At 39.8% G+C, this 24,884-nt stretch overlaps 1 protein-coding gene across 3 annotated transcripts in view; it reads right to left on the reverse strand.

The window, feature by feature from the left end:
- Nucleotides 1-15,644, reverse strand: part of LOC117670455 (fatty acyl-CoA hydrolase precursor, medium chain-like) — a 46,702-nt gene extending 31,058 nt beyond the window's left edge. Inside the window, exons 1-5 of one of the 3 annotated variants that reach the window (XM_034425609.3) lie at nucleotides 15,572-15,644; nucleotides 14,040-14,123; nucleotides 3,542-3,746; nucleotides 1,292-1,436; nucleotides 707-840 (exon numbers count right to left, since the gene is read on the reverse strand). In XM_034425609.3, coding sequence (XP_034281500.2) covers nucleotides 707-840; nucleotides 1,292-1,436; nucleotides 3,542-3,746; nucleotides 14,040-14,103 — 548 coding nt within the window. In that variant the 5' untranslated portion in view covers nucleotides 14,104-14,123; nucleotides 15,572-15,644. Of the gene's footprint in view, nucleotides 1-706; nucleotides 841-1,291; nucleotides 1,437-3,541; nucleotides 3,747-13,844; nucleotides 14,124-15,308; nucleotides 15,328-15,571 lie in introns of those variants that run through there. The other 2 variants (XM_034425610.3, XM_087877158.1) reach the window with 2 other exon arrangements.
- Nucleotides 15,645-24,884: the final 9,240 nt, after the last annotated feature.

Consider the following 24,884-nt stretch of genomic DNA (forward strand, 5'->3'; position numbering starts at 1 on the left):
AGTTTCCTTGTTTCCCGCCTTTTTTCCTCTGTGTGGGTGCTCTGTGTGCTCTGTAATTTACCTCAAGATGTTCCTGCTGTGGTGATTTACCTGATGATGCTCCTGTTTGCCTGGCTATCTAGTTTCTGTATATATATTTGTAAAATACATTTATTTACATAAAACTACAAGTTTGTGTCAGCACCTCTGACTCTATTTGGACACCGGCTGTTCAAGTCCCTGACAGATTATGGGTCCAGAAGCACCAGTAGTATTTTTTTGAGATAAAAGTTTCTTCATGAGCCTGAGGGAGATTGAGGACTATTGGTCTGTAAATGCTATCTATTATGGAAATGGGAGGAAGATTTCTTGTGGCTCCTCTTAATAAGACTAATTATCTCTTATGGAGCCTAAAGATGGAGATGTTTCTGTGGAGGGAGGATTTGTGGACAGTTGTAAGCAATCCTCCAGCAGATCTCAATGAGGAGGGGCAAAGACAAAAGGAAAAAGCACTAGGCAGCATAAATTAAAAGAAATTAAAGACCAGCATCTTGTGCCCTCTACTTCATGCTGTGCATTTCTGCTCTCTTTCTGAACAGCAAGAGCAGCTGGTGAAACCCAGTATTTAAGGGAACCTGAGCTCTTTAGAGGAAGGACAGCATTAAAACAAAGATGAGAGGGATGTGCTATCATCCAGGTGAAGATGAAGATGACAATATCAGCTTACCTGTAAAACCCGAGAATGCCCAAGCGGTATTGGATCGCCACCACCACTACATTTTCATAAGCAGACAAAACAGACCCATCATATGTGGACGCTGAGCCCAGCACAAGTCCTCCACCATGGATCCAGACCATCACCTGGAAGCAAAATGCAACAGGGCAATGGAAGTGTCTCTCTGGAAGATGAGAACTGAATTAGAAGCCCTTCTGCAAATGGAGACAATGAGAGATTTACTGTACAAAATGAAATAAAAGTAGGTTTAGATGCAATATTTGTTGGGTAGTGGGTGCAGAGAGAAGAGGCAGGTCACGCTCGGCTATTGAAACAGTTTATTCAGCGTCAGTACAGCAATGAGGAACGCGAGCCGCAGCAGCCCCTTTTAAACGGAGCTGTCCGCGGCCTCAGCCACTGATGCGCCTTCAAATTTCTCACTCCAGTTACTCGCTCCTGATTGGTTCCTCTCGTTCATTCAATACTTAAAAATATCAATAAACAATATTGAATGTGACTTGATTTCACCTTAGGCTACGGAACCAAATCAAATCCAGAAACAAGAAAGCCACACTGCCTAGCAGAGTAATTGCTTACCGGTAATTGCTCTGCCTTATCAGTGTGGGCTGGCACGTAGATGTTCAGGTACAAGCAGTCCTCCGTGATGCTCAAGGAGATCCTTTGCCCTGTGTTAGTAAAGGCATCTGAGAGAGCCTGTCCCGCCAGCGGATCCTGCAGGCACCTTGTAGAAACCAAGCAGAAGAGTCTTCAGGGTCTGAACCACCAGCAGAATTGGTGGCCCGCAGTTGCCTAAGAGCACTTAAGGCATTGTCTAATCCGGTGGTCTCCAGCTTTTCCAACCTTGTGCACCCACCACTTGCATAAATGGAGCTTCATGTGCGTGGGAGAGTGCCCGCTACCTGCACACATAGAATTGCGTGTGCGCTCACCTGCCTCTTGCACAGCCTGGTTCTGAGTGGGCCGCAGCTCAGTATTGGGCCACGGTCTGAGGGTTGGGGACCCTGTATAAGCTTTTCTGCCTTTGAAATCATTTCTGTAATATATTTTTATTAGTTTATCAAAATATAAAATACACAGAGAAATTTTAAAAAGTAATACAAAACTAGGAGGCGGGAAAGGAAAAATAAAAGAAAATATGGTGTAAAGAGGAAAAAGAAAGAAACAGGCATGGACTTCCAACTCTCTTTAACACAGTAGAAGATAACATTACAACCAGTGATGGGATTCAGCCAGTTCACACCACTTCGGGAGAACCGGTTGTTAACTTTCTGAGTAATTTGGCACACTGGTTGTTGGAAGAAATCATTAGGGCAGAGAACCGGTTGTTAAATTATTTGAATCCCATCACTGATTACAACCTTGACTTTTTACTTTTACACAACAGTATATACTAGCCATTTCTATAGCAACAAACCTATGTAATCAACAAAAACAAAATCAAAGTTTCAATTTTTTTTTCATTGCAAGCACAAAGTCTGGAAGCAATTTCCAAATAGAAACAAAATTAAATATATACCCGTCTTTGGATAAAAGAGTCAATTTGACCATCTTTGCTTCTCTTTGGTGTGGGGAATAGTATATACTTCTGTTTACTAATTATATTAAAAGAATTCCCTATATTATTTCAATTTTTTTAACCCTAAAGGGAGAAAACACTTTTTCTAGTTTTGATATTTTAGAAACTTTAAAAATCACTCAACTATTATATATAAAGGGAAAAAAACGTTCATTTTAAACACAAAACTACATTAAAGCTTTCATTCAATTATATATATTACGCTAATAAAAATTCAATTAACTCCAATTAGCTCATTATTTAAATCTCTCCCTCAAGTTTTTGGAATAAAATCTTTTTTTTCTCTTATTTGCAAATTTTACAAACTTTAGAAATTCAACATTACATAAAAGGACAGAAAACATGCATTTGCATACTCATTTTATAAATATAAAACTACCTTAGAGCTTTCTTTCAATACACATATCAAGCTTATAAAAATCCAACCTAACTACCTCATTAAATTTCAATTTACTCTTTTCTTGGAAAAAAGCCAAGGAGCTCTATTCTTCCAGCCCTGATTTTGTTTCTTGTTTCTTGTTATTGTTTTTCTTTCCTGAAACTAACTTGGGCACAACTGGGATAGTCGACACATTTTTTAACAGTAATAGAGTTGGAAGGGACCTTGGAGGTCATCTAGTCCAACCCACTTCTCACACAGGAGACCTGTACTAGGGATTTGAACCACTGAACTGCTGACATTTCTGATTGACAAGCTCAGTGTCTTAGCCACTGAGCCACCAGGCAGTCATTTGGAAAAGGGGATCTTTTACAAGAAAGAGATTTTGCTCAAATTGCCAGCCAAATGTTCACAAATACAAATGGATGTGTGAGAAGATTGCTGCTGAAAAGGTTGGCAAGTTAGCATTTCTATGGGTGGGGACAAAGGGAATTTTGTTGATTTTTCATTCTTGGAATAAAATATAGGTCACTTCAAGACGATGGCACTGGCAGGGATCTTTCAAAAAGGGTCCACTTGATTTAACATGTTTTGTAAGGTGTTTGGAAGACAAGAAAAGGTTGGGATCTGAAAAACTCCTGTGCAATCATATCCCCTCCTCCAATTTGCCACCCAGGAAACTCAAGTTTCATGAAGAAATAAAGTGAATGGAGACTCTTTCCCCCCTATAATTCTTTGACAATCCTTCCTGATTGTCAGGAGCCATAAGCTAAGAGCCATAGGCTTTTCTAGATGGTTAACCGTCATCACTCTATGATCAGATGCAGAGAGGGAAGCACCTTCTCTGGCTTGGCAAAAGCTCTTGACTTACATGGGCGGGTAAGAGGTTGCGTCTCTGAGACCAGTCCAGGGTTCTGCCAGTTGCGGAGGGGAAAACCGCAAAGATCCAGTAGGGGATTTTGCATAGGGAACTCCGAGGAAAACCTCCACATCCCTCTCAGCTCCTCTCACCCTGATCCGCTGTCCTTGGAGTTCTCCGTTTTGGGTGAGGACCCGGGGAGGGCCGGGAGTTTTCCCTGTGCAAGGAAGAGGCATTTGTAAATAAGAAGGCCAGCCAGAGACCTCGCGGGCTTTCTTACACAGGAGATAAGATAGTTACACCACATATTTTCTTATAGAGTTCGTTGTGGCTGGGCTGTGTACTTTTTTCTTGGAAAGCACCACCATAGTTTTCATGTTTGTTTGTTTTTTAAAAATCAACTCCAAAATAGAGTAGTTGAAAGAAACACAACGGTTGCTTTGGAGGAATGCAGAACACTGTATGTGTTCAGTATTTATGAATGTAAAGAGAGAGCCATGATTCCTCTTCTACTTAAATCAAATCTATCCCAGAGCATCATCAACAGATGAAAACACCCAGTTGCCACCAGTCAGACAGGAAGAGAGCCCTGCCCTCCCCCAGAAGAACGACTGAAGAAAGTAACCCCAGATTAGCCATCTCTTCCACAAGAGCAGATAAGGGCATGAGGGAGAGCCAGTCCTTCATTCTCTCTACCCTAACCTAATGGCATCTTTCGGTCAGAAAGTCAAGAGAGGCCAAAGTCTATATGTTGCAGACTGCAGATAGTGTGATCGACAAAATCTCCTCCAGTGTGTCACCACAAATTCATGGCTTACACATGACCATCATGCCAAACTGCAGCTGGGGCCCACCTAGTTCTTGGGTTGTGCAGCTCCAGATCCAAGGCAGAAGAGATGGTGGAGAACTTCATGGCCTTAACTTCACCTCCTTCAACAGCCTCAATTTTTCTGGGCTCACATAAACTGCCTGAGCTCAAGAAAATGTTCATTTGAGTTAAGGGAGTGATGAGACCATGTTGCTGCTTCCTTAACACCTCTTTAACCAGTGGTGGGATTCAGCTGGTTCGCACTAGTTCAGCCAAACTGCTAGCTAACTGCTTGTGTAGTTTGGAGAACTGGCTGAAAATAAAGGGCAAAAGAGGTTTTTTTCCTTCTCTCTCCCGTCAGTTAATAGCTCCAGGCAGACGGCCAAGAACCATTTAACAGGCTACTTAGCTGTGATAACAAAACCACAGGAATGCAGCTGGCACACACCTTGAATAAAGTCAATAAACAATAGAAACTGACATGATTAGGGCAGGGAAACACCCAGAAAACCCATCAATCACCCATTTAGGGATGGGATTAACCTCTTCCCTTCAGGAAGAAGGACAAGATTACAAACATTTTCAATTATAAAGGGTATTAATTTACACTTCTGTCATCAGCTGATACTCCCTGGAGTTCCCCAAGACCTTTTATAGCTGCTGCAGTGTTGGCTACTTCTTGTTTCTTCCTGGGGGGGAAAGATACAGGAGGAGACAATGATGTAGCGTGATCCTATGGGCCCTGAATGTAGTGCATGTGTGGTCCAGCCAGCTGTGTTGCTTCTGCTGTGAAACACCCAAGTTAGAACATAGAGAACATAGAATAATGGAAGGGACCTCAGAGCAGTGGTGAAATCTGAACCTGTTTGCTAACGGTTCGCTGGCTGCTACATGCGCAAATGCACAGTCCACACCAAACACGTGCTGCACGCACATGCACATTACATGTTAAAAGGAGGCTTGGGAAGATAAGTAGAACAGCGAGGGGGGGAATCAGCTGTGGGGCGCGATCTTGGGAACCTTTTTAAAAACCTTTTAAAAGCATTTTTATTACCAGTTCGGGCAAATAGATAGTAAAAAATGCTTTTAAAAAGTAAAAAAAAGGTTCTGACAATTACAGCTATGCTGTGCGATCATCCAAGCCTTTTTTAAAGCATTTTTTTACTACCTATTTGCCCAACCCAGTAGTAAAAAAATGCTTTAAAAAAGTTTTTAAAAAAGGTTCCGACGATCGTGTGGCACAACTGTGATCTTGGAAGCCTTTTTTTACCCTTTTAAAGCATTTTTTTACTACCGATTTGGGTGAATAAGTAGTTAGTAAGTAGTAGATCACAGCTGTGTCGTGCGATCGTCTGAGCCTTTTTTTTTTTTACTTTTTTAAAGCATTTTTTAACTATCCATTCACCCAAACCGGTAGTAAAAAAATGCTTAATTTTTTTTTAAAAAAAGTTCCAACTATTAGCTGAGTGATGCACAGTTGTCAGAAGTTTTTTAAAAAAACTTTTTAAAGCATTTTTAACTACCGTTTCCAGAGAACCGGTAGTAAAAAAATGCTTAATAAATGCTTAAAAAAAAGTTCCGATGATCGCATGTCGCTCAGCTGATTGTCGGAACTTTTTTTTTATATATTTTTTTACTACTGGTTCAGGCAAACCGGCCCGAACCAGTAGCATTTCATCCCTGCCTCAGAGGTCTTCTAGTCCAACTCCCTGCTCATTTCAGACAAATAGTTGTCCCCTCTCTTTTTGAAAACCTCTAGTGATGGAGCACCCACAACTTCTCAAGGCAAGCGATTCCATTGGTTTATTGGTCTCACCCTTAGGAAATTTCTCCTTAATCCTAGGTTGCTTCTCTCTTTGGTTAGTTTCCATCCATTGTTTCTTGTCTTGCCTTTTGGTGCTTTGGAAAATAGATGGACCCCCTTCACTTTTGTAGGAGCCCCTCAAATATTGGAACAGTGCTATTTTATTGTGAATTGTGAGAGCTATTTTATTGTGAGGTCATTCCACATGTGATTACAGGAGCACCCCTGACTGAAATATGCTGCATTTTTCTTTCTTTTTTCTTTCCCTTTGTTTTATCAACTACTTGAATCTGTTAAAAAATTGTTCCTAAACCCCTGGTTGAGCAGGAAACTGTTCCACCAATAGGTGGCAGCAAGGGAGTGGTTGTAACTCTTGAGTGTCCTCAAGAGTAATGTAGGTTGTGGAGCTACATGCTTCTGAGAAAGGGGTTCACTACGAAGTTCACCCAAGTCTTTTCAGTATATTTTAAATTTCACTTTTTCAGACAGGCCTAGAATAATCAGTTTCAAGGTCCACCCACTCAGAAATAGTTGTGTGGAAGTTTGGTGTTCTGGTCTTGCTTGCAGTCAAAATAGGCGGGGGCCTTGGGGATCAGCTGAAGAGGTGGTCTGACAAGAATGTTGCAGTCCGATTGCTGGTCCGATTGCTGGTCCGATTGCTTCAGGCTGCCCTGATGATTCGCGCCCTCCTGCCCACACTGCTCGCTTGTCTTGAGGTGGGCATGTGGAAAGCACCACTTGCAGGGCATGGCCTTTAAGCCACAACCTCTGCCTGTTCCAGCTGGAGCATTGCTGATAGTGGATGATGCGATTCTGGGATATAAAGATCCCAGAAAAACTGCGGAAACTCCGGGCGACGTGGGACGATTTTGCCTTCGCAAAACAAGCCGGCCGCAGGAAACGTAATTTGAAAAGAATCAGCTTTAACAAACAGCGAACCTATCTGAACCCTGAAACTTGGAAACGCAAGTATCAGCGCTTTGTTGACTTTTCAAACCGAGACAAATTTGAGTGAGTGAAAGTGCTTTGAAAAAAAACATGGCGCTTAGCCTTAAAGTTAACGAGCCAATGAATGTGGATTGGTGAAGTTATTTTGTGTTACAAGTTTCCAAGTTGTTGCAAAGTTACCTTGTTTGCTATAAGAGAAGAGAAGCAAGTGGAAAATTTCTCCCTTTTTAATACTGGACTTTGTTTTACTTTAGCTTTTAACTGATTAAATCTGGGGGACTTTTTTAGAAGTCTTTGTGCAGGAGGGAAAGGAAAAGGAACTTCCCCTTTTAGAAAATCCAGACTACGTGGCAAGATGGCTTCAAAGAAGCAGGAAGGGAAGGCAGCAGGGGGGGGATCCCCCACACATAAACAAGAAACGCAGCCTCCCTCTGCACAGCAGTTACAGACCCAGAAAAAAGAATTTGATGTGGGAGATTTAAAACAATTTATTTCTAAAACTCTGGATGATAAATTTTTAAAATGTCAACAGGAGATAGATGATAAACTTCAAAAATCACATCAGCAATTTATGCAGGAAATTAATGAAGTCAAAGATATGGTGAAACAGAATCAAAATAAGGTGACCAAAAAAATTTCAGAAGTGGTGTCTGGCCTGGCAGAATTTATTGGGAAAGTTGATTTTAAAGTTGAAGAATTTAAATCAGAAGTTAATGTCAAGATGAAAGACAATGATTATAAAATTGATGAAGTTGACAATAAAATGCAGAGAATTGAAGATGAGATTGTTATGATACAATTCCGGGCGATGGAATTCGCCATACGGCTTCGGGGAATTCGAGAGGGGGAGAGACAGGATTTGAGACAAGTTTGTTCTGAAGCCTTGGCCAAGATTTTACAAGTTAATCCTGATGTGGTATTTCACAAAATAGATAAAAGCTATAGAGTGAACTCTTGGGTGGCCAGACAAAGACAACTGCCTAGAGATGTGGTCATATATTTTACAGATAGAGGAATTAGAAATGATATCCTGCAAAAATCTTTTCATACTTCTGTACAAGTGGGGGGTTCACGACTTGAAATCTTTAAAGAACTACCTCCTAAAATGTTGAAAGCCAGAAAAGAATTTGGTTTTCTTGTTAAGGAATTGAGAAATTTACAGATACCCTTCCGGTGGGACGCTCCTGCTGGGATAATTTTTAGATATAAGGGAGAAGGATATCGGTTGAATACCGTGGAGAAGGCACAACACTTTTACACTACTATTCTTAAGGAAAGAACACCATCTCCACGTACATCCACAGTTTTGGAGATTAAAGAGAGTGAAGAGAGGCAATTGCAAGAACAGTCTAAGCAGGAATTAGAAGTAGTGCAAGGTGCAGAAGGAGGTTTTCTGAGTGAGCCCTTGTTTGATTCTTCTCCAATTTTGGATTTGATTCAGTTGACTGAAGTTAAAGATCAACGTATAACTAGAGCTCAATCTAAACTACTTAAACAAAAGCAACAACAACAACAGGAAAGACAAGACAAGAAGGCAGTTAAGAGTACTGTACAAGAGAGTGGAGCGATGGGAGGAGCGAGATCGAAGCTTTCGGATGATCTTCAAGCATTTTGCTCTGTGCTCCAGAAAGAGGCTGATGACCTTTAAGTGTTTATCTTGGAACGTCAATGGGTTGAACTCAGCACAGAAAAGGAAGAAACTATTTACATATTTGAAACAATTTAATAATGATATAATATGTTTACAAGAAACGCATATTACAACTCAAGATCAAAAATATTTGATAAACTCAAAACTAGGAACACATTTTATATCTTCAACTTCGCAGAAAAAGAATGGTGTGGTTATTTATGTAAATAAAAAGTTAACAGCTAAAGTTATAGAAGCAGATCAAGATGGTAGGTTTGTAGCAATTGAATTGTTTACAGCAAATGGCCAAATTCTTTTGATTGGAATTTATGCTCCCAATCAACAACAGGACTATTTTTATAAGATGTTACATACTAAAATATTGCAATGGGACTATAGATCTATTTTAATTATGGGAGACTGGAATGGAGTAATTGATTCTAAACTAGATAAAAAGAGTTTGGCAAAGTCTAGAATTAGACTACCACAGACTTTTTTTGATATGAAAGAAGATATGGAATTAAAAGATGTTTGGAGAATACAAAACCCAAAAGAATTGGATTACACTTTCTTTTCTGATAGACATAGATCCTTTTCTAGGATTGATTTTATCCTGTTGTCAAATGACCTACTTGTTAAGACAAAAAGAACAAAGATTTTTCCAAGAACTTTGACTGACCATAGCCCTGTATGGATAGAAATTGAGATGGATAAGGTTGAGAGACGTTCTTGGAGATTAAATGAGAACTTGTTTAGATATGAAAAAAATACAATAGAACTTAAAAAGCATTTGAAAGAATTTTTTGAAACAAATTTGAATAAAGGTACCCCAATTGAAATTGTTTGGGACGCAAGTAAAGCTTATATGAGAGGGGTACTTATCTACATGAACTCTAAACATAGACTGTTCCGACAAAAGAAAAGATCTGAATTGGAAACGGAAATAAAGAATAAAGAACAGTTACTTATTAAAAACCCAACAGATGAAAGAATACGAAGTGCTATAAAACTTTTGAAAGACCAATTTCAAATGCTTATGGTGGAACAAGTTGCAACAAATTTACAATATGCGAAGCATAATACATTTTGCAATGCTAACAAACCGGGCAGATGGTTAGCTTACACATTGAGGAAAAAAAGTATACGGACTATTGATAGTATTGATATTGGAGGGAAAGAAATTTTTCAACAAAAATTAATTAAAGAAGCTTTTGTGGACTATTATACCAAACTATATGCCAAAGAGGAGGTGCAGAATGGACTTATAGAAAAATATTTAAATGATAAGAGAGTTACAAAAATTACTGATCAACAAAAGGAAAGAATGAATCATCCTATAACAGAGGAGGAGATAATAGCAGCAATTAAACAGTTAAAAACAGCCAAAGCTCCTGGCACGGATGGTTTGACCGCAGTGTATTACAAAACTTTACAAGCTGAAATGGTGGGACAACTTAGAGATTTATTTTGCAATATTCAACAAGGGGGTAAAATACCCCCATCATGGACAACTGCTTATATATCTTTGATACCAAAAGAACAAGTTGGTCCTAAAAAACCAGAGAATTATAGACCAATATCTCTTTTGAATACAGACTATAAAATCTATGCAAAAGTATTAGCCAACAGGTTGATGCCAGTAATTCAAAAGGTGATTCATGAGGATCAAGCGGGATTTATTGAGGGCAGATATATGAAGGACAATGTAAGGCAAGTAATAGATTTATTGGAATATCTTGATAAGAATAAACAGATTCCTGCAGTGCTGGTTTTTTTGGATGCAGAGAAGGCCTTTGATAGAGTGGATTGGAATTTTCTACTAAAGACTTTAAAAAAGATGGACTTTGGGGACCAATTTATACAGGCGATTTCAGCAATTTATCAAGAGCAAAAGGCACAGATTATTATTAATGGAAGTCTGACGACAGAGTTTAAAATTGAAAAAGGAACAAGACAGGGATGTCCGTTGTCCCCACTTTTATTTATTTTAACATTGGAAGTCTTGCTAAATACAATACGGGACTCTAAAATTTTGAAAGGCATAATGATAAGGCAAGAGGATTATAGAATAAAGGCATTTGCAGATGATCTGGTTGTTACCCTATCACAACCAATGGAATCAACAATCCTGATGAAGGACATTATACAAGACTATGGTAGAGTTTCAGGTTTTAGACTGAATTCAAAAAAGACTAAAATGATAGTTAAAAATATGACACAAGATCGCAAACATGAGCTTGAAAGGAGGGCAGGTTTTGAAATTGTACCTAAGGTAAAATATCTTGGAGTTCAGGTTGCAGAATCAAACATGAAATTGTTTCAAAATAACTATGAGGTGTTGTGGCGAGAGGTTCAGAAAGACATGGAGACTTGGAAAAAGCTGCAACTGTCTTTACTTGGAAGAATAGCAGCAGTTAAGATGAACATTTTGCCAAGATTTCTGTTTTTGTTTCAAATGATTCCGGTGCTTAAAAGTGATAAACAACTGAAAGTTTGGCAGTCTGGTGTGAATAAGTTTGTCTGGAACGAGAAGAAGCCGAGAGTGAAATTGAAAATTATGCAAGATGTTCCAGAAAGAGGAGGCCTTAAACTCCCAAACCTACAGTTATATTATGATGCAGCAGCTTTAACTTTAACAAGTGATTGGTTTGGAAGTAAAAAGGCTGGAATATTGAATGCAGAAAGTTTTGATCTTGAATTTGGATGGCATGCTTACTTATTTTACGACGACAAAGTAGATAAAGTATTTAAAAGTCATATACTTAGAGATTCTTTGATGAGAGTTTGGAAGAAGCACCGACTCAAATGGGATTATAAAATACCGCTATGGCTGGATCTTGGTCATACTTTGTGGAATACAAATATAATGTCACTCGGGGGGGTTTTATACAAAGAGGTTCTTTTCACAGATGCGGGCAGATGGCAGCTGAAGACATTACAGACACTGTTGGATGAAGGGTTTAACTTAACTTGGTTACAATATAATCAATTACAACTGAGATGGAAAGAGGACCAAAAAACTGGTATTATGTTGCATGAGGAAGAATTGGTTAGACATATAAGAGAGAAAGGTCCAATGCATATTAAAAGGCTTTATAATGTTTTGTTAGAAAGAGATTCAGAAACGGAATTAGTTAAAGATTGTATGATTAAGTGGGCACAGAATTTTGAAGAACCAGTGATGCTGGAAACTTGGGAAAAAATTTGGGTTCAGAATGTTAAATTTACACAGTCGCAAAACCTGAGAGAAAATTTTTATAAAATGTTTTATAGATGGCATTTAGATCCTAAAAAGTTGTCATGTATGTACCCTAATGTTCAGCCAAAATGTTGGAGATGTGAATGTTTAGATGCTACGTATTATCATGTTTGGTGGACCTGCAGGAAAGTTAGGGCTTTTTGGATAAAAATTTGGTGGGTCATGCAGAATGTTTTGAAGAAAAAAATTCAATTTTCTCCACAGTTGTTTTTATTGGGTATAGTTAAGGGTTTTACACGGGCTGAAATAAAACTGATATTGTATATGATAACAGCAGCAAGATTGTTGATAGGTAAATATTGGAAGAATGAAGCTTTGCCCACTATCGAAGAATGGACTTTGAAGATGGCTAGTTTTGCAGAGATGGTGAAGATTTCAGCATATTTAAAAGACTGTCCACAAGAGATTTATGAATGGGAATGGAAAAGCTGGATAGAATATGTTCAGAACAAATACCAAACTAGAAAGTATCAAATAGCTTTTATTTGAAAATAATGTATTAGAAATATTTTAATGTAAAGAGACAAAGAGGAAAAATTATACAGGGGGAGGGATGGGTTCAAGCTTATATATCAGTGTTATTAGTTATGAGTACATAATAGGGAAGTCTGGGGGGGGAGGGTTAGGGAGGGTTAGGGAGGATGGGAAGTTTGGGGAGGGAGGTGGGGGGGTGAAAAAAGGGGTGAAAATGTAATTGTAAAACTTTTGCAATAAAAAAAAAAAAAAGATCCCAGAAAAACAATACAACAGCAAAATAGGTAACACGTGATCAGACTTGAGGATTTGAGATGTCTAAAAATATATCAACTGATCAAAATTTTAAAATTGTTATTGAAATTCCTATAAAACAAGATTAAATACATTTTTGCTTTAGCATTGGGATGACATTTACACATACAGTTAGTCCTCATTTAGGAACCACAATTGGGATGAGCAACTCAACCATTAAGTGAAGCAGTCACTAGATGGAACTTCAAGTGAGTTTATGATGTTACTTCAGCTTTCCTTTGCTTTACAGATCATTCTGGGTCATTTCATTTTATGAAAGGTCATTCATAGAAGGATTTTGTGGAATTGGGATCGTAGAAACACCCAGGAGCATAGAAGAGTTCAGAGGCAGATGCATAAATAAATGTCTTAAACGTATTTATTCATATGATAAATCATATTAACTATGTACAACAGAGATCAAGTCTCATGAGGAACAAACATGAAAAGAGAGAGATGGAGAAAGAGATGGAGAGAGCAGGTTGGAGGGGGTTTTATACTCAGGGTAAGCCCCTCCTTTCCACATAGGGGTGGAGACACTCTCTGTCTCCATTGGTGTCTATATGACACATGTGCCAATGGCTTGCAAATACTTGACAGATTTGCCATAAGGTCAAAAGTGCAAATGGTAGCTAGATGTTACTGAACGAGGACAAGCAATGAGGAATACATATAGCAGTGAATTTATCAACTAGCTTTAAAAAATACAACCCAGGATGGGTCTCTGTCTAAAAATGCTTTGGATTTGGGAAAGACTTCTGCGCCAAAGCTGAAAGTGAATTTTCATAGCTCTGCAATACACTGTAAGTACTGAGTAAGGGAACCAAAGTTTCTAATCTTGAAAACTTTAATCAGGCAGATGCTCTTCTACACAAGTCTATATTTTTCATCAAGGGACTCCAGATTGACAAAAACAGGATTTAGTTTTTCAAATCAGTACCTCAAAGACAGATTTTTTTAAAAAATTTGATTTATATGCCGCCCTTCTCTGGAGACTCAGGACGGCTTACAATGCGTTAAGCAATAGCCTTCATACTTTTGCATATTTATACAAAGTCAGCTTATTGCCCCCACAAACTGGATCCTCATTTTACCTACCTTTGAAAGGATGGAAGACTGAGTCAACCTTGAGCCTGGTGAGATTTGAATTTGCAGTAATTGCAGGCAGCTGATGTAAGTGGATGTTAATTAGTCTGCTGAGCCACCAGAGCTCCAGTTTACTGTCATAAGTGGTTCTTCTCTGTTTTTGGCTCCTGTGAGAGGATCAATTCTTTTCAAATTTTGTAACCTTACCTCCATCTGCCAGAAACGAGTCCCAAAAGACCAGGAGGAGGGACGACCACAAGACCAGCTTCATTTCTGCTTAGTGCTCAGAACCTGAAATACGAGCAGAAGGGTGAGTGGGAATTTATAAACAGAAATGCTTACATAACCTTTAATCTCTGAGTGTTAAATTTCAAGGAAGACAGGGTGTATCTTGTTGTGTCTCTTTATCTTGTTTCTAAGATGGTCCTTTTTTCCCTCCCACTTTATTGGGAAACCAAGAAGCAAGGAAAAGCTCAGAAGGGTGGCATTGGCTGAAACAAGTCAGTTTGATTTAATCTCCTGTGCTTGCTCCTGGTGGAGGAACAGCTGCTCCTTCAACCAATGGGCAGTTGGCTCAGGCAGTTGCTGGCATCAGCTGTCTCAGAGGTATTATCTAATTCTACCTACAAAGTGGCAGGGTTGTGGCATATCAAGTGTTTTGAAATACCTCAAGGGTTATATTTTCTTTATCATCTCTTCTCAGATGATAACTTTCCTCAAACTCATGTCCTGGAGATGGATCAGCCTAAAACTCTCATCACCTTAGAGGTGTCAGGAGATACAACTAACAGAATAATAGAATGTTCTCAATGGAGTTGCCATCCATTGTCCTCTATCCTGATGCTTTGGAAAATAGGTGTCAGCATTCCAGAAAACCCCCCAGCTCCAAGTAAAGACTCTGAAGCAAGCATTTTTCAAAGTTCTATTTACTAGAATAGGTAAACTGGCACATCTGGGAAAACCCGAATCTGAGAGGTCCAGGTTTTTCCCTCAGTAAATCAAAACCCCCAAACCATCCCCTCACTCCTCAGTCGATCACATGCTCCAATCACCATCCTTCCCATCTCGAGACCTCACTCCGACCACTCCTTCTCCAGATGCAGGATCGCCCTGACCTTGACCGACAGGAAGAATGCTATTATGTCTACTAACAACCCCCCCTCCTTAATCCCCCCCTCCTACTTTCCCACACATGAGAAGGTGGCAGCATGGAAGTTTCCAGCCTAATATGGCTTCCAAAGCTGACAGACATGCCCCCCTGCAGAAAAAAAGACACCCTGAAAAATAAAACAGAAAAACACAAAAGAAGGGGTTAACACCTTGTACAGGACCTCTTAACCCCCTCTGCCCACCCCCAGGGGGACCTTTTGGTTTCTCGGGAAATTTATCATGAAATTGCCTCACTAGAGTATCAGCATTCACATCCCAACTTTTCACCCAAGTAGCTTCAGATAATGGGTACCCTTTCCAGTGTACCAAATATTGTAAGTAGCCCCTGTAGAATCCAGAGTCAAGGATCTTCTTCACTTCATAATGAGTCTCTCCTTGCACTACCAAAGGAAGGGGGAGCAGCTGGCAAGGGCCTTACGTTTTGTTTTGTTTTTAATTTGATTTGTATGCCGCCCTTCTCCGGAGACTCAGGGTGGCTTACAATGCGTTAAGCAATAGCCTTCATACTTTTGTATATTTATACAAAGTCAGCTTATTGCCCCCACAAACTGGGTCCTCATTTCACCTACCTTAGAAAGGATGGAAGGCTGAGTCAACCTTGAGCCTGGTAAGATTTGAACCTGCAGTAATTGCAGGCAGCTGTGTTAATAACAGGGTGCTTTAAACCACTGTACTACCAAGTTAGATTCTCTTGCTGGTTTCAATAAGCTACTGAGGAAAACGGAGTGTACTTTCCCTAATATGCAAGTGAAGCTAAGTTGGACAGTCACTGAGTTAATCATTTTCACTATAGGGAAGGGACCTATGAATTTGGGTCCAAATTTCTTGCCTGGGCCTTATATTTTTCTGCTGATTCAGCTAAAGCTTTCTTAGAATTCTCCCAACCCTTTTTGGGACATGGAAGTGGGTGGCTCTCTAGGCAACTCAGGCATCAACCCAAAATCCATGCCCATAGTTATCTGAAAAGGAGTCAACCCAGTACTGCTGTGTACTGCATTATTATAAGCCATTTCTGCAAACAGTAATAAGTCCTCCCAGTTTTCTTGTTGATAATTTACATAACATCTAATGTATTGTTCCACTATTGAGTTCAATTTTTCAGCCAATCCGTTAGTAGATGGGTGGAAAGCTGAGCTAAACCCCTGGGATAACCCAATGGACTGCAGGAACTCCTTCCAGAACTTAGCAGTAAACTGGACCCCACAATCTGATATTATTCTCCTTGGAACCCCATGTAGTCTGTACTTCACAAAAAGCTTTGCCAGCTTCTTGGCCGAGGGTAGTCCGTTGCAGGCAGTGAAGTATTCTTGTTTGGAGAATAAATCAATGACATTCCAAATCACCTTGTTCCCGCTACTGTCAGGGAGTTCGACTATGAAGTCCATTGCAATCTCCTCCCAGGGTTTGGTGGGTTCAGCCACGGTCTGGAGAAGCCCAGGGGGCTTCCCTGGTCTGGACTTCATGGTGGTACAGGTGTGGCAGGTTTTCACATTTTCTACATCAGTTTTCATTCTTGGCCACCAGAATTGTCTCCTAGTCAAATGGAGGGTTTTTAAAAATCCAAAGTGGCCCCCTAGTCGAGAATAATGACCCCTCCTTAGCACCAGGAGTCTCATGCTGCTGGACACATAAGGCATGACCCTGAATTGGAAGCTGCCCAGGAGGCAGTTAAAAGCAGTCTTCCATTCGTCTCCCTCCTTTATGTGAACCCGGTAGTAGGCTTCCCTTAGATCTAACTTGGTGAAAATCTTGTCTTTTGACAAGTGGTTCAACAAGTCTTTCATTAGTGGTAGGGGGTAGGTATTTTGTATGCAAATGCAGTTTACTCCCCTAAAGTCGATACATAATCTCAGCCCCCATCTTCCTTTTCTTTAAACAATACAGGGGCAGCCACCCTGGATTTCACAGGCTCGATGAACCCTCTGGCTAGGTTGGTGTCAATGTACTTCCTCAACTCGGTCATTTCAGCAGGTGTCATGGAGTACATCCTGGGTTTTGGCAACTTGGTTCCCGATTCTAACTTGATGGCACAATCCATGGACTGATGAGGTGGGAGGAGGTTACATTCCTCCTCACTGAATGCCTCGGCTAAGTCTGTATATACCTTAGGAATCTGGGGTTCACCTGGAGGCATGTCTGAACAAGCCACTGCTGTTTCTGGCAGCTGGCCCTTTTGGGTAGGCTGTTCCTGGGGAGGAGGGGCAGGGGGTAGTGGGCTGACCCCCATTATTATTTTCTGGTGTCCATCTTCCCATTTGATGGTGGGGGCCCATTTGTCCAGCCAAGCCAGGCCCAGTATGACAGATTCTGATATCTTTGGGGTTACTATAAATCGTATAAATTCATGATGTCTTTCGATTTCTAATCTAACCAGTTCTGTAATATGGGTGGCAGGGACCCCTCCAACTAACACCCCATAAATTTCACCTGGTGAAATTTAATTGGGCACTTTAAGGCTGTTATTCTGATTCCCAATTGTTCAACAATTGGAAGTCCAATTAAACATCTGGTGCAGCCAGTATCTATTATTGCTGGCAGTTCTCCTTGCTTCCCTGTCTGACACCACCAGTTTCACTTTAATTGAAATGGGGGGGGGATGGGTGAACTCACCATCTGGTCTTCATCTCTACTAGCCTCACTGGGAGGGGCTTCTTTGGCCGGAAGTTCCTCGCTCTCTTCAGTGGGGAGGGGAACCTCTATGGCTTGTCTGACTGGTGTCTGGGGCCTTTCTTGAAGCCCTTCTGCCTCGTGCAGCTGTGGAACATTGCTATGGAACTGGGGCCAAGCACTCAGAAGCTCGATGTCCCAGTTGTCCACACCGATAGCATTTAATCGGGGTGACTTCAGCTGGCTTTGAAAGGAGCCGTCTAGCTAAAGCTCTCTGAGGAGGCTTCTCTGCTGGGGTTTTGTGGTGGGGGTAGATTTCCCTGTCTAGCGCTATGGATACCAGTTGTGCAGTCACTCAGGCACTGTTCTGCCCCAGCTATGGACCCCAAAGAACGCAGCACACACAAAGTCCGTACAAACCTTAGTTTACTAATTTAAATCAGTTTTTTCCAAACAAAGGCTGTTAAATTAACTTCATTAACAGCCAACAAGAATCCAAAGAATAATAACCGTAGTCTTACTGTGGTTGGCAGAATGCCCAGAAGTAATTTGCAGGAAACTGATAAGAGAAACAAGGTCAAGACGCGAAGGAATGTGAACAAAGTTGATTCCTGCAAATTGCCTCAGTCGTCGTCCCTCTTTAAATAGGCTAGGGGAGTGGCCAATTAGCCCCAAGCCTTACTCTTGAGGAGACCTCCTCCTAAGGAGCCTTTTGGCAGCTCTGTGCGTTTGTGCATCAAGAAGAAGTTCCTTCTCTTCTTCCTCTTCACTTATGGGAGCTTCTGGAAGTTCTGAAGGCCCTGGCTGAATCCCCGCCTCTGGCACCATATCTTCTCCAGCCTCCTCATTGTCTGACTCGAGTGCCAGCTGCACAGGCTGCTGGTGCAGCACCACACCAGCCTCCTCGCTGTCGGAATCAGCTACTAGCTGCACAGGCCACTGACGGGCCACAATAAGCACCCCCAGACCCCCCAGACTGCTCTGACTTCTTGGTCAATGGCCTCTTTAAAATAGTGTAGGAGTATGCGGTCTGGCCAATGCCCCAGGTTCCCTGCGACCCGTCTAAAGTCCCATACAAAGTCTTTTATGGGTCGATTACCTTGCTTCATCACCTTTAGTGCAACTTCATTTTCATTTATTTGATCTGGGTCTTCAAATCTGGCCAGGAGCAGCACAACAAATCCATTGGCATCATTTAGTTCCGCAGCACTCTCATTGTGCATGTTGCAATATTTTCAGGATCAGACTCAATAATAATAATAAGAGTTAGAGGTTTAAATATATTTCTCTTTAATTATAATAGGCATTCTATATTCACTGAATATTCACAGATAGAAGCAAAGAAAATGGTGAAGGTGGCTCCTTATATATACAAAGGGTGGAGCCAAGAGTGGGAGTGGTGAATTATGAATACATTAAGAGTCAAAGAATAAGTTAACCCCTGATATCCCATATATACATTATTTACACATTAGGGAATAAGGCATTTACATCTGACAAATCCCCCTCTAAATGCCGGTTCGCTATACAACACCAATTACATTCAGATTCAGGACAATATAAGACATACAATTTGGAAGTTAAGTATTTGTGCTGTTTAGAAGGTAAAGGCTTCGTCAATATGTCAGCTAATTGTTCAGAGGTATCACAATGCACTGCTTTGATAAATCCATCTTGAGACAATTGTCTCACATGCTTAAATTTTATATCTATATGCCTGGATCTTTGTCCAATGGCATCGGATCTAGATATTTCAATGGCTGCTTTATTGTCTTCATGCATAACAAAAGGCAAAGCAGGTTTTTTCCAAACATCTGAAATTAAATCATTAAACCATACAAGGTTATTTGCAGCTTTGGATAAACAAACATATTCCGCTTCTGTGGTTGAAGTGGCTACCAGTTCTTGTTTACCAGTGTACCAGTAAACTGGACAGTCATTTAACAGAAAAATATAACCAGAAGTACTTTTTCTGCATGATATATCTCCAGCCCAATCCGCATCTGCGTAACATGTAAGTTTTGGTTCTTTATTATCACTAGGTTCTAATACTAGGCAAAAGTCTAATGTACTTTTCAGATATCTTAAAATTCTTTTGACAGCTTCCCAGTGATACATTGTTGGTTTGCTAACGTGCCTTGATAATAAATTGAGTGGTAATGCAATATCTGGCCTAGTCCAATTAGATATATAAAGAAGTGAACCTATGACTGATCTATAAAATGTATTATCCTTGAATTCAGGGGAAGACTCATCAGTATTTCTAAGGAAATCAGTTTGCATAGGAGTATCACAGGGTTTGGCATTATTTAAATTGCATTTGTTTAGAAGTTCAATAATCTTATTTTTCTGAGTAAGTTTGAATCCCCTTCTAGTTTTGTAAATTTGTACACCAAGGTATTTGTTTACTTTACCTAGAGATTTCAACGAGAAATGTTCATTTAGCTTGTTTACAAAGATTTCTCTTCTCTCTTTGTGTTTTCCTATATATAAAATATCATCTACATAAATCAATACAAATTCAATGTAATCATCACTCTTTTTGACAAAGAAACAGTTATCAGCAGTGGTAGCGTTGAAATCCATGGTCTTAAGTACTTTTACCAAGCAATCGTACCATCTTTTGCCAGATTGCTTTAATCCGTATAAACTCTTGTTCAATAGCCAAATTTCATTTTTATTAGTGTATTGACTGTGAGGTGCTCTTACATATATTTCCTTATCTAGTTTTGCGTGTAGATACGCAGTCTGTATGTCATATTGAAATACATCAAGATTGAGTGCGGATGCTACTACTAGAGCTGTTTTAACACTCTCTGTTCTTACTGTGGGGGAGTACGTGTCAGTATAGTCCTCCGGATATTTTTGTGCATAACCTTGTGCAACCAATCTAGCTTTGTATAGGGTATTGCCTCCTTCTAGGTTCTTAATTTTATAAATCCACCTGGTACCAATAATTGTTTTATCTTTAGGTGCAATCGCAGGTGTGAATACATTTAATCCTTGCAAACTTTCCATCTCTTTTTTCATAGCTAGTTCCCATTTTTCCTTTTCTTCACGAGGGAGTTTTAATACTTCCTCATATGTATTAGGTGTTATTTGTTCACCATCCATATGCATTATGTAATCTCTGTATTTATTTGGTATTTGATTTCTGTTGTTCCTAATAGCTCTTTCAGGTTTGCTATGGTAGTCATGCAAATATCTTGCTTCCTTTTTTGTTAATGTGTCTGTCTTTATTTTGTGTTGACTATTTGTCCATGTTTTGGTTTTGTTTTTATTTTTGTTGATATTTTGATTTTCTATTGTCCCTTCCTCACGAGATTTTGTATCTATGCATTTATTTGGAAATATTTCATTAAGATGTAATTTAGACCAGTTGGCCTGTTCATGGAACACAGCTGTTCTGGAAACTATAAATTTGTTATTATTATCAATGAATCTGTACCCTTTGGTGCCAGTTTCATATCCCATAAATCTTAGTCTTCTGGATACGTTTTCTCCCTTTCTTCTCAACTGTTTAGGTATGTGTACGTCTGCAGTGACCCCAAATATGTGCATGTGTGCTAATTTTGGTTTCCTATTATACATCACCTCATATGGTGTCTTATTCACAATACTGGACCAGGTTCTATTTTGAGTGTAATTTGAATAATGTAAGGCTTCTGACCAAAATTGTTTGCCTAAACCAGCATCCTCTAATGTGCACCTAATCATGGTTTGTAATGTGGAATTCTTTCTCTCTGCAATCCCGTTCTGGAACGCAGAAAATGGACTAGACGTGTAATGTAGCATTCCTCTATCCTTTAACCATTGGGAGAATTCTTTAGACATGAATTCACATCCCCTATCTGTCATAATTTGTTTTATTCTGATATTATGTTGTGTTTCTATGCGTTTGTAAAATTCCTTAAATTTTTGAAAGGTTTCATCCTTGTGTTTTAATGTGTAAACAAAACCATAGCGACTGTAATCGTCTACTATTGTTAGGAAGTAACGTTTTCTATAAGTGATTGATGGAGTTAATGGGCCAACTAAGTCCATGTGTACTAAGTCAAAAATTTTGTTAGTTGATCTGGTGGATTTTTTTGGCCTGGGACTAGTTTTTAGTTTAGTAGATTTACATACTGAGCATTCCAAATAATTTTCACAATTTTTTATTTTGACACCTTCTGCGTGTTCAGTCATTTTTTGTACTACAGGAAAACTTGCATGTCCTAACTTCCTATGTAAGATGTGAGCACACTCGTCATGAATTGGTTTACCTATTTTTGGTTTCTTCTCATTGTGTGTATCTGTGTGATCATGAGATATTTTACATTCATCATTGTCACTGTTACTAATATTTTCATCATCTGCCTCAATACAATCTTCCATATTTGAATCAATGTTATGTAACCATCTTTCTTTTGTTATCAGATAGGGTAGGCCTCCTTTAATCATCACAGTGCCTACATTTGTTTTATTCTTCTCTAAAGTTGCCTTTCCCTTTGAGAAAACTATATTGATGTCAGAATTTCTGCTTAGTTTTATGGCACTTAGTATGTTATGAGGTATTTCTGGTATTAACAATACCCCCTCTATTTTTCCTAGACCAGGCAAGGTCACATTCCCTCTGCCTAATACTTGAACTTTTTCTTGATTAGCTACCTTTATTACAAACTTATCTTCTGTAAATGAAGACAATATATTTTTGTTATTAGTGGTGTGATTAGTTGCCCCAGAATCAATAAGCCAATTATTGTTCTCATTTTGTTGCGTTTTAGTGCTGTCTTGTTTATTTAGTCCATTCAGTGAACCAGATTTTCTCTCTTTTGAATTTTCTCTGCCCCCTCTACTTTCTCTGTAATTTGGTGGGCTTCTATATTTATGTCTATCTGTGGAAGACTGTCTATAATTGTATTTATTCCTATATTCTGACCTATGTCTTTCCTTTGAAATTTTGGGACAATCTCTTCTATTGTGTTCCCTGGACCCACAATTGTGGCATTTAAAAGTTTCATTATATTTTTCTTGGAAAGCTACCTTCCTAAAAGATTTGTGTTCTGTGTGATTGCTATAACGATTTTTTCTTGAATTGTCTTCTGCTATCAATTTGTTAGACAGACTTTCTATTGATAAATATCCTAGATTGATGGTGTCTAAGTGTGACATAAAACTATCCCATGATGAATCAAGTGAGTTGATAATAACACTTTTCATTGTTTGATCTGAAATCACTTCCCCCCTCAAATGCAGTTCAGCTCTTATTTTGTTTAAAGATATTAAATGCTCACTTATGGAAACCCCTGGTTTTACTCTGGAAGAAAAGAAGTCCTTAGACATTCTTGTGGTGGTAGCTACACTATCGCTGTGAAACAAATTAAACATGCATTGAATTATTTCTGAAACAGTTAGATTTGGTTTGATGCTATGATACATTGCAGGAGACACGCTAGATATTATTAAGAAAAATGCCTTATGGTGTAAACAATCTATTTTTAAAGTCCAAGGTCTTCTTGGGGGACTAGTGATAAAAAATAGTAAATTTTCTTTCATAAAGACAACCTGGAGCTGTTGGTACCATTCTTGCAAATTAATGCCATCAACCCTAAGTTTTGGGAAGTCACTGGGTAAGTTTCCCACATTATTTTGTCCATTACTTACAACCTGAGGTAGTCCGTGGTCTCGCAAGTGTAGGAAATTGCAAAACGGCATGGGGATGCTCGCAACGAGTCTGCGCGGTTCTCTGGCCAGTTCAAGTCTTTCCGGACCGTCTACGTAGTTTCGCACATGCGCGTTGTTCATTTCTTCTTTGGCGTCGTCGTGGAAGGTTCTCTCCATTGTAGCTCGCTCGCTCCGCTCCTCTTCAGACGAGTCGGTCTCTGGCTCGGTCTTAGGAGTTCTGATGGCGGCGACTGTTCTTCTCTTTCTTTTGGGTGCGTTGGCACTTGCTTCGGTCTGCGGTGTAGGGCGGAATCGACATGGCTCTCTGGGCTCGGGCGTCGTCGCTCTCGAAGTCAGGATGGGAGCGTGCAGGTCTTGAAGTATCGGCTTGTTCGCTTGCTTCTTCGTTGGCGCTTTGGAAATTTTTAATTTTGGCCCAAATGCAGCAAAAAGTGTCTTCATTGCTGACTTTACTTGGGATTTCGTTAAGTCGTCTTCACTTTCTGATTCTGGCTCTTCCGAAGAGTTTGAATCCTCCTTTTCACTTTCGTTGTCTGATAACGTTTTTCGCGCTAGAAATTTTGAACTGAGCATTTTGATTGGCTCTGCTTCGCTCACTTTGGAGGCTTGTTGAAACCAAGATGGCTGCCATTCAAAATTTCGCGCGGGATCACATTTTTTCTTTTTCATAACGACTTTCTCTGTAGTCATATCACTCACAGTTTTTTGGTCTTTGGGTTTCTCTTTAGCGATGTTTTTCTCTCTCGCTGCTCCGCTGTTCTTCAGCATTTCTTGGAGGTTCGCGATGAGGCTTTCATCATTCTTCTGGCTTTTTAATAACTTCAATATCTCTGACCTGAGTTCGTTATTTTCTATTTCGATTTCCTCCTGGCCATCATTTTCATTTATTAATTCTTCTTCTTCAGTGGTGTATTCTCCGGATTCTCTCGAAATCGCGTTTGTGGATTCGTTGATTATTTCTTGTTCAGTTTCTATTTCTTTGCTGTAGGCCCTGGTGTTGGGCCTATCTTTCTTAGACATTTTTAGGTATTTATTGAGTCAATTAACCATCCTCTGCTACCAGCTTGTTGCAATATTTTCAGGATCAGACTCAATAATAATAATAAGAGTTAGAGGTTTAAATATATTTCTCTTTAATTATAATAGGCATTCTATATTCACTGAATATTCACAGATAGAAGCAAAGAAAATGGTGAAGGTGGCTCCTTATATATACAAAGGGTGGAGCCAAGAGTGGGAGTGGTGAATTATGAATACATTAAGAGTCAAAGAATAAGTTAACCCCTGATATCCCATATATACATTATTTACACATTAGGGAATAAGGCATTTACATCTGACAGTGCAGCTGGGCTATCCATTCAGAAGCCCCCCCCAATTCATCCCATCAGAAATTGCCGATACCAAGTCCCAGTCTGACCCGTATTGGTTTCCATACTGATCTACATGAGCCCAGACCCGGCTGAGGAAGTAAGCCAGTTTGGCAGGCATACCATCAAAGGTTGCTCTGAGGCAGGGTGGCGTTGGCCTCGCAGGTTGATGGGGCCTGGCAATGGTGGCTGAGCTGGAGCCTGTGGCGGAGCTGCTGGTGGTTGCTGGACTCCAGCC

The sequence above is a fragment of the Pantherophis guttatus genome, chromosome 11 (genome assembly GCF_059756535.1).
Source record: "Pantherophis guttatus breed Tessera chromosome 11, ASM5975653v1, whole genome shotgun sequence".
Taxonomy (NCBI): Eukaryota; Metazoa; Chordata; class Lepidosauria; order Squamata; family Colubridae; genus Pantherophis; species Pantherophis guttatus.